The sequence below is a fragment of the Neodiprion lecontei genome, chromosome 3 (assembly GCF_021901455.1).
Source record: "Neodiprion lecontei isolate iyNeoLeco1 chromosome 3, iyNeoLeco1.1, whole genome shotgun sequence".
Lineage (NCBI taxonomy): Eukaryota > Metazoa > Arthropoda > Insecta > Hymenoptera > Diprionidae > Neodiprion > Neodiprion lecontei.
The window spans coordinates 17,820,254-17,830,891 of NC_060262.1; the positions used below are offsets into that span (position 1 = coordinate 17,820,254).

Here is a 10,638-nt window from a genome sequence, read left to right on the forward strand (position 1 = left end):
CAATATAATGTCCAACAGAATTTATACACTTAGGCCCCTGGTACTCAACAGCGCCAGCTAATTTATATCGAGTGCCGTCTGTTACTATCAAGTCTCGAGGAACATTTTACAGTTCCTATCTCTTATTTCTACCTGTATCCACATCAAGGAATAAATGTGAACCGTATTCGACAATCTGTGTACTTGTACCACGCCATTTGCGCGGAACATACCTTCATAACGATACCCCTTGATGAAGAGCTGTTATTGCTTCTGATGTCAAGGGGTTGTAGTTAACATCTAAAGAAACTCGACGATGTTCTGTTTCGATACCGCATTGTGAACACTTACATCGCAGTGTGTAACTGGGTATACCAACGAATAAATCTTCGACAAGAACAGTAAGATTAGAGTCAGCTCTGATTTTAATGATTTCGCCTTTCCGTTCGTTTTTTATTCTTGGTAAAGCTAGTAGCGCATTGGCACGTTCTTTGAAAACCTGTGACACTAGACCTTTTTGTACCAATAGTTCGATACACTTGTATATACCTGCATCGCTATTAACAATGGTTGCTTTGTAACGTGGATTATTACAAACAGCCATCGCTAATATTTGACAAACGCTATCAAATCCACATGTGTTTTCCACGACTAATATAGTTGATCTATCCTTCACATTCTTACAACAATTACCATTAGGTAGCAGTGGCAGTGATCGTCACTGATTACTTGCGAGCAATTCTCAATATGATCTAGTAAAATTTGAACGCGAAGGATAGCCGACTGCTCAGGAGCTGTCCATGACGAATCGATGGGTTGAATACCTAACTCATAGTTAAGTTTGACATCTATCGACGGTTGCGTACAAATCTCGGTGGAATATCTGGGACTACTTGTGTTTTCGCCAATCGTAATTGAGTTTTCAGGACTGTCATTTTTTTTGTTCAACTTTCTATCATTCTTTTCATATACTTCTTCATTTTCTTCATGCCTGAACTTATTCAAAAAACTTCTTCGTTTCTCATTATTTAAATCAATATTATTGGTTTCTGTCCGTCGTTCCAGTTCGAGAAGTGCATCATTTTCCGATTGTCCTGCTAAAGCCAACTTGATTTTTCCTGGAAATGATAAAATATGGGTTGCAACGAATCTGTTCGCACGTAAGGGTTGTTGTTCGTTGATCAGCGTACGATTTTTCAAGTCGTTAAACTCTGATTCGATAGCAGCCGACGTAGGATTTCTAGATCCACTTTGACAGGCTTTTCGCATACATTCAGAGAACAGAGGAAAGTATGGCAGTAAATTTTTGAGATGTTTCGCGAACTTTGGATTATAGAAAGCGTTATTTTTAATAATAAAATAAGCGTATTATAATTGCTATTGCGCCAAAAAAGCGTTTTATTAGTAACTAGTTACAAATTTTGTACTTCGTCAATGAGGCGCTTTTAGTTTAATTAAAGACAAAACTATGCGCGGCAATGTCACGTTGCCGCTGGACCTATATGCACACGTGCAAACGTACGGATGCGAATAACAAACTTCGTGAGCTGTCGTATTCGGGAGTTCTGCATACGTACATGAACTTGCCCTAGTAGAAATTATAAGTGGGCGCTGGTCAGGCGCTGACTAGTTCAACTCGTTTCTGACTATTTTCCGAGGTGGCAAACTGCCCTGCGCCTGACTAGGGATGTTACACTTGGCCAGGCTAGCGCCTAACCAACCCAGCTGATGAGGCGCTTATCAGTGTTTCCTAAATATACCTATCCAGCACGCCGTCAGCCCCTACTGATCACATTACACGGCTAAATCCAGTATTTAGATGGGTAATGAAAATAATGTAGAAACAAAATTCAATATCAAATATTTATTATTTACTTTATATTTATTGACATTATTGTAATATGAATATTGATATGTAGGGGAGAGCGGGGTAAGGGGGGGCACCTCAGCCGATAAAAAAAAATTTCCGAAAATTCTAGGTTTCTCTATAATTGAAAATCTCGTTGAAAATATTTTTTTAAAAAATCGTAAATTTTTTATCGATGATGTCAGAAATTAAAAATATATGTTTGTAATGATTTTTTTTTTTGGAAAATTTACGAAATGATTTTTTTTTTTTAAGATTGTCAATCTAAAAAAAATCTAAAATTTCCGGATTTTTTTATTGGACGACGTGTCCTCTATACCCCGCTGCCCCGTTTGCCCCGCTCTTCCTTACATATGTAAATATAGTTTGTCTTAATGATAAATATATCACTCGTTTCGAACAATTAAGTAGCATCTTAATATTATTTGTAGTCTTTGGTTATCATTTGATACCGAATACAGCTCTACTATTGCTTTAGCAATAATTAATACATACTTTAATAGTTTTTTCAGAATCACATATAGTTTCAGTATTATTTTAGCAATAATTAATACTTGACTAGTTTTTTAACATCACATATAGTTTCAGTATTATTTTAGCAATAATTAATACTTGACTAGTTTTTTAACATCACATATAGTTTCAGTATTATTTTAGCAATAATTAGTATTCCGATACGTTCTAAACAACGAATATTTTTAAGTTTGAACATTATTACTTTGATTTGATTTTCTTGCAAGTACTTGAGACCAGACTGTTATTTTATTAACATCAGTTTTCAAACAAGCGGCTCTGAATTCTCAAAGGTATCGTCAGTCCTCGGGCTAGCATTGTCCCTTTCCGGCAGGGAATTTTCATTTTCTGGTATAGCATTATTTTTTTTTCTCAGGTTAGTCTCTCGGCGTTCTTTTCTTTTTTTACGATTTCCATCCCAATCGATTGCGTTGCTGATTACATTTCCAAGCTGTTAGTAAAATACACTTTTTTTTATTGGTGATTTCCCGTTTTTAGCGTGCTGTGTGTTTAGTACTCCTGGAAAAGCAATAATTATGGAAGTGAAACTAATATTCGTCTTCACTGTTAATTGTAAATATGTCTCAAAAATAAGCAGAATTTCACTAATTATTAGATTTATAAGCAAAGAATTGTTCACTCGGGAGTAGTGATTGAAGTACCAAAAATGTATCTTATATTCTGCTAGATGTTATTTTTTGCATAATTGGACAAACCCTCATCTTCAAATACTTAATCGAAGTCAACAGGTTCTACTTTCACCTTATCTAGCAACGTATGTATGAGACTTGACTGTTCGAAAATTATAACTGTTATCAGACTACACTACAAGAGGTGAACCACTGAACTAGTCGAGCTTTCGCAAATAAATCCTTTAAAGCCTTTTAAGATACATACTTATCAAATACAACATCAACATCATTACCCATTATGATTTTACAGAAGTTCGTCTCACTGAAGACTTCCTTGCCTTCTGTCTTTTTTACTGCAGTGAACAACAATAGTAGTGTTCTTGATAGGTAGTGTTTAAGCATCGACTTGACGCTTTTTGACAATACCCCATCCCGGTCGATATGTAGGTGTAAACAGCGTGCCTGGAAAATGTATCGAAATGAAATGTAACAGTTTCAGTCTAAGTACAATAATAAGTTTATTAACCACTATCGATCACTAAAACTTACCACTCTGTTACGGAATCCAGAATTCTCTTTATTTAATTTTTCGTAAAAAATTACGAATTTTGCCATGTTTGATATAGGTATTTCCATGTCTTCAATCTCTTCTGGTAATTGAATATTTTGAGCGCCATTGGTGACTTCAATGATATTGCGCAAGGATCGCACTTCTTTTACCAAATCCTGTACGTCAACGCTGAGAGACTTGAACATTCTTACAATATTCTCATCTAAAAATAAATAGGATTGCAAATTATACTACCATGAATAAAATCCAAGTCACAAATTTGGGAGATTAAGCCGTAATAATGAGTACGTGGTGTCTGAGACCTTTTGCCAATTGTGGTCCACTTATCAGATGTATTAGTAGGTTTTTGGAATTCTGTGAACGAGTTGGCGAATAGAACCTTGTGGGCCAGTATCATCATCGATCCCTTGCAACACAACTGACTTGTGATAGTTTTCGGCTACTGAAAAGGTTATAAATTCTCTGACTTATAATATTACACTATCTAATTCTGATTAATTGATGATTGAAAATGACTTTTACCACTTGTCGAGTGTGATTTTTTTGGTACCACATTTTTAGCTCTATGTGAACTTTGATGTTTACTGATGGAAGAAGCATCAGTTGAGGAGGTCTTGGATTGAACAAACTTCAATTTATTCTGCGTACGTAGAAAGATATATAGCGAGTTGTTTTGATTGTCTTATCAAAATTTCAACAACAAACGAATTACCTGTCATATCTAATTTTTTTTGCGGAAGGTCTTTCTTTGGTGCCGATTTTGGGTAGTGACTTTTGGGCGAAGTATCGATTGCTTGTGATAAGGCACGCACATTGCTATTTTTAGAGTCGGGGGAGTGAGAGCAAGGACTTAGGGAATGCCGCTTTTTTTTACCCTTCATATCTCTTTTGTTTATTGGGAAGTCTTTCTTAGAACCTGGTTTTGGCTTCACATTTTTGGGCAAAGCATTGATGGCTTGTGATGAGGCACGTACATTGCAATCGTTGCAATCGGAAGAGTCTTGTGAGACACTTGGAGAACGTGCCTTTTTCTCTCAAAGTCTGTTTCTTGACTGCCGTACAGAACTTTTCTTGGTACTTCTGTCTGAACCATTGCCTGCAACTGCAGCTGTGGGATATAATTCCATTTAGCTAAAGAATGATTAATGACGTCTGACTAGTTCCTTAGTTGTGGAGATTTTGTGAATAGCCATCACCTATCTACTTTCCAGTAATTGGTTCATGTCATGGGCAACTTGCTTGAATTTTGACCATCATTGACCTTCTGTAATTATTCTACCTATAATTATTCTACATGGTTTTCAATCCAATCGTCAATTAGGATTATTCCAAATGCAACACAACGGAGGTCCACCTTGTTAATTATGACTAGGAACTATACTTAGCACTTATATATTAGTTAATAGCTATCAACGATACTACACCACATGAGAAGCTGAGGGCTGACAGATTGTACGCTATGCGACCATGATTCAGAATATGTAATAGTCTTGTAAGCGAATCGTAGAACAAGCTTACAGTATGAAATTAGGGCAGCAATTTAAGCTAAGCTTCAGCTTCATATGCTTGAGTTGCTGCCCAAATGAATCATGACTTCATAAATGAAGTACTTACACATGACAGAAGAACAATCAGATTCAATGACCTCGTCACTGAGCTCAGGCACATCGAATAAAGCTTGAGTCTTTACTACATCTATTTTGATGTTTTTAGGGCGATATGATCGCTCTAGTTCCTTTGCAGTTTCCTCAGGTCTTTTATCTGAATCACTGGTATAAGCATATTTTTCTTTTCTCAATATTTCTAACTTTTCCAATGCATTATTGTACGTCTCTGGAAAATTAACAATATCATGAAAGTCTCATGGCAATTGGGTCAAATATTCCGATTCATAATATCGACGGGTCCTGAGGAAACAGACGCATTTCAGCGAGTGCGGCCATATAGAACTGACGAGAACATAAAATCTCAGAATATGCTACAGCAAGTTAAACAAAGCTTGATACATATGTTGTAGAGTCTATTGAGATACGTCTGTTCTAGCCTGCCCGACAAAATATGTCCGTTTCATATGCCTCGCCGAAATACATCTGTTTTCTTAGGACCCGTCAACAATCGACATATTATGTAAATCGAATGTAATATGGAGATTAACTTACTCGCTTGGCCTCTTAGCTCCAACAGATGCGTGGACCAAGTTTTTGGTGGTGGTGCACAGTTTTTCACAAGGTCGTGCATTGCAGCTACTCCTTGTTCGTCATTGTAAGGTGGCGGCATAAATTTGCCAACACATTGGCCACTGTCAACGTCAAACGTGATCCACGTCGAAGGAAGTATGTCGATATCTAATAATTTTGACTGCGTCATGATTGAAATGCAACAAGTTTTTCACAGAACCCCTTTGAAGTCTTGCAAAGAGGTCTCAGTTTTCTGAATTTTCATTGCAGGAGGTTGAAAATCAAAATCTAGCCACTTAATACTACAAACTTTAAAATTTATAAACTTGGGCATGGGTGTGAAGATCTGACCTTTTATACTACAACTTTATACTACAAAAATCGAATTTTTCACTAGAATCTTCCCTTAAGTAAGACTACTATAATTTCTTTACTATTGTCCCAACAGCAGGTATGCCACCACATTTTTTTTCTTTTTTTTTCTCATCTTTTGTTTTCGAATACTGCAGGAGTTTGTAAAAAGGGGTGTGATTGACAATTTGAAAATATGTATACAAATTAATATTTCTAAATCTGTATACATATAGCCCGGTGAACACATTGATCTCATTATGATGTCAGAATGATGTCATTTATTCGTAATCATATTTTAGTCACAAATAATGTCACTGGTATGTCAACATTACGTAAAATTTTAATTACTTAGCTATGACTTACCAATGATGTCAAACCTAGGTCATGTGTTCACTGGGAGTAGTCACTATCAAGAAATCTATTAATTATTGCTTCGATGGGTGACTACAAAGATTTCTCTATATAAAATATGACTGATTAAAGTTTTGTTTTTGTCCCCGACAATCTATTTCATGCGATAACTGTAAAAACGTTTGATGAAATAAAAACAACAACTGAAATACCAACATATTTACATCAAGTTTGGTAAAAGAAGTGAAAAGTCAATTTTCAAATTTAATAAATTATAATGGATAGGAACGGATTCATGAAACATATACCTGAAGGGATACAAAAATTCTTGATCAATGCATATTGATTCCTATATCTTATGGAAAGTAATCGAAGTAAAATAATCTATCTTCGCTGGGATTGATCCGAGGCCTAAATTGACTATCCAAAGATGAGATACTATAATTTTAGATATATTTGTTTGGACTGGAAATTTTTGAATAATATCATCATTTTTAAATTGCAGTAATTGATAAAGAATGTCCAGAAGAAGAAAGACGATTCAATTAACTGGGCAAAACTGGACAAGTGGTATCAGATATACTCGTACACTGCAAATTTGTAAAATATCATCTAGAAAGAACACAAAAGATTATTATTCCTTGTGTAACTATAGTCCTTAATTAGGTATTATGAAAATCGAATCTACCTGAATTTGATGCAAATTCGCTAATCGCTCGTCGGATGGCTCGAGATTTTTTCATTCTGCGCCGCGCAGATTCGTTGGCCGCACGCTTACAAGGTTCCATTGCACTTTGATTTACAATTAGTGAAACATGCGTTATGAATAAAATAAAAAATGAGTTCGCCCATGCAGTTGATTGTTCTTGACAGGATTCACTGTTTAACTGCGATATAGGTTAAGAATGACATAACGATTACGGCGAATATCGGAACATATATATATTTAGCACGCATGCGCACTAAATTCAGCCCAACTGGTTGGGTCCTTGTCTTCAAAATGACCCGCCTGCTCAGGTCCAGGATCAGTAAATCCAGAACCGGCTGACCACGGTTGCGCCTGACATGGCTCTGGCTAGGAATTCCAGACTTGGCTTTCCTGATCAGGTGCTAGTCTGTAGCACGGAAGACCTGATCAAATTTCTATTAGGGTGGCTCGCCAATTGTCGAAAATGTGAATTCGGACTATTACATAATTAGCCGTTAATTATCCGTTAATTCGTCGCGCAATTTAATTTTTTGTCGCACTCAATTTTAAAAAAAAAAGCGGATGGCGTGCTAACTTTTCAAAAATTTAGCGCGCCATCTACCAAAAAAACGCGCACCGAGCATCATGCGTAGTTCTGATTTGGTTGATAATTTGCCGTAAATAAGCCGCGAATTAGTGGTTAAACTTTTTTTTTGTCGCACTCATTTAAAAAAAAAAAGCGGATGCCGTGCTGATTTTTCAAGAATTTAGCGCGCCATCTACCAAAATAACGCACAGCGAGCATCATGCGTAATTCTGATTTGGTTGATAATTTGCCGTAAATAAGTCGCAAATCAGTCGTTAAACTTTCTTTTTTGTCGCGCTTGTTTATAAAAAAAAAAAAAAGAATCAAAAGTTAGCGCACCCCCAGACAGATAATAATTGAGCTCATATTTTGCTTTTCTTTGCCGTAAGCCGAGCGTGACTCCAAAAGATGAAGAGAATATAATATGTATATTGTGACGATTTGTTTTTTTATTATCACAATTTACAGCTACGTTGGATGAACTATTGACTTTTGTATTCTCAATAGCAAATCGTCAGTCTCAATACAAATCATGAGTACGTTCAACTTTAAGACATATTCGTTCTCGTACCAAATGAATAAATAAATTAGGGATGTAAAAATGAATTGTTGAAAAAAAAACTCATTTTCATTCATCCATTCACTCTTAAGATTAAAATAACGAATAAATGAATCAAGGGTGTATAAATAAAATGGTAAATAGAAATCCATAAAAAATTATTCATTCCGGTCTTTTTCAATTAAATTGGTTTCTGACTTTGCAATACAAGTCCCATACCTTGGAAACGAATAATACGAGTTTAATGTCGGATATTATAGACAAGACGTTTCTTCTGAATCACAGAAACATATTTCCACAGGATTTGCAGACACGGTAACCGCAGATAAAGAAATTCTGAGAAAAGGGAAGGATCCGTGTCTTTGTAGAACTCCAAAAGTGCGAAGAATCGAAAAAGACCATTTGGAAAATTCAGCTCCTACCAGGTTTTAAAATCGAGCAACCGCATATATATATATATATATATATATATATATATATACGTATAGCTACCGTGATACGTGAACGACGCTTGGAAAAGCACGTGATCGCAAACAATAAGACCATATCTCCGTGACGGAGACTCGAAAATTTTCAATCGAAATATTACTGCCATTTATTTCTTAACTACTTGGTACAATAGGTATTTTAATTTGTATGGGATGATTGTTTGTGCCACACGTTTTTCAGGGTAAAGTGCTCATTTCGAACACTCGATGAACTGGACCCCCATGGTTTTTTCCAATTAATTTATATTGTCTTTAATATAGCAGACAATTTTCGGCTTCGTTTTGTATGTGTCTTTCAACACCTTTGGCTTTAATTGACAGTTGTCATACTGTATCCACGTTCCTCTGAACGATATTCCGGTGTAGTGGCCTATTTCATCTTTTTTTGTATCTCTGAGCCGTAGTAATCAATCAGACCAATCAGTTCAAACTCATCGATACCATCTTTAAATATCTTTGGTATCATACTCAACTCGATATGCAGCCCCTTTTCGATGAACCCATAAATCTCGATGCATATCATTTGACCTGAAACACATTAATATTATTTAAGAATATAAAGTCAGGTCTTTTACCTCTCGGGGCACTATACATATGTATCGGGTTGCCGGTGACCCTGCACACCTAGCAAAATAGATGGGTGCTGAAAAGTGGTAGTGCCCAGAGAGACGATTATGGATTACCGAGTGAATAGCAGCTGGCTCACCAGTAGTCATTCCAATGTCTACTTTTCCTTGGCAATTTACGCAACGTCTTTTTCTGGTCATGTTTCCTTTTAGTATGTTGAAAAAGTTGTTATTATTTTTCAAATGATTTATTTGGAGTACGGCAGAATACTCTTTATTTATAATTTCATTGCAACCGTTTATGCATTTTATTTTTTGTTCAATACTTGGCTGATTTTGCAAAATATAATTGATGAGATCGTTGATAGCCGAATCACATTCCACAATTTTGAACATTTTCTCCTGGGTTTCAATGCCCTTAAAGTTGAGCATTAAACGACCTTTTAATCTATACGTATTCGCTGTAATCCCTTTTTTTAATGTGTCAGAAACGATTCCAAATAACAGATTACATCCGGTTGTAGTTAATACGTATTGTTGGAAATGTGCATAATCTATACTGGCTGCTAGAATAATTTGGTAAAAGCTATCTACTGCACACGTATGTTTAAATGAATATTTTGCACCATTTATAGATACAAAATTCATTTTCAAAGCATTGCCATTTTTTAATATTGGTAAATTTTCTTTATTATTTGAATGGTATAACAGCATGTCACAAATTTTTTCTTTACTTTGGCCAAGATATCTGTTTTTGCTTGTAACGCTTTCGTTACTACTTTTCAAATCCTTTAAGACTAAGCCTTTGTGATTTTCTATTTCCGTTAAGGCCATTTTGTATTTAATGTCTTCTGAGCTGTAGCAATTTACACCCACTCTTCGCTGGCCATAACCTTCTTCTCCCGATTCGATAGAGCATCCTGGTAGGGCGTGTACTTTTTTTCTGCATACCCTGCAGGAATGCGCTCCTTCAGGTTGATCACCTCGAAAGCAAGCTACACATTGTTGCATATTGTTAGTCAGCTCTTTCAATGGAGATTTTTGACCAGTTACCGCTGATTCTCCTTTATACTGCAACGTTACATTTGAATTTAATAAAATGCCTATTCAAATTGAATGTGCTAGAAAAGTTTTAGTACAAGCTGAGTACGCAGAGACAACAAAGACGCACCCAGCAAGTAGGAAGCATACTTATAGTTATATTCAGCTCAATGAGACGAATAATGTCAAACGTGTCATGAGCACAAGATTATCACAAAAATTTCGAAAATAATTATCAATTATTACTTCAAGGCAATTAGATAAAA

General features: G+C 35.8%; 1 protein-coding gene across 1 annotated transcript; it reads right to left on the reverse strand.

Moving 5' to 3' along the window:
• Positions 1-2,496: 2,496 nt before the first annotated feature.
• On the reverse strand, positions 2,497-3,924 carry LOC124293372. Its single transcript, XM_046734091.1, has 4 exons — positions 3,865-3,924; positions 3,541-3,764; positions 3,285-3,453; positions 2,497-2,878 (listed from the first exon to the last, which is right to left on the reverse strand). The coding sequence occupies exons 2-4, from the start codon at positions 3,745-3,747 to the stop codon at positions 2,814-2,816; spliced, it is 441 nt and encodes a 146-aa protein (XP_046590047.1). The 5' UTR covers positions 3,748-3,764; positions 3,865-3,924; the 3' UTR covers positions 2,497-2,813.
• Between the last annotated feature and the right edge of the window lie 6,714 nt (positions 3,925-10,638).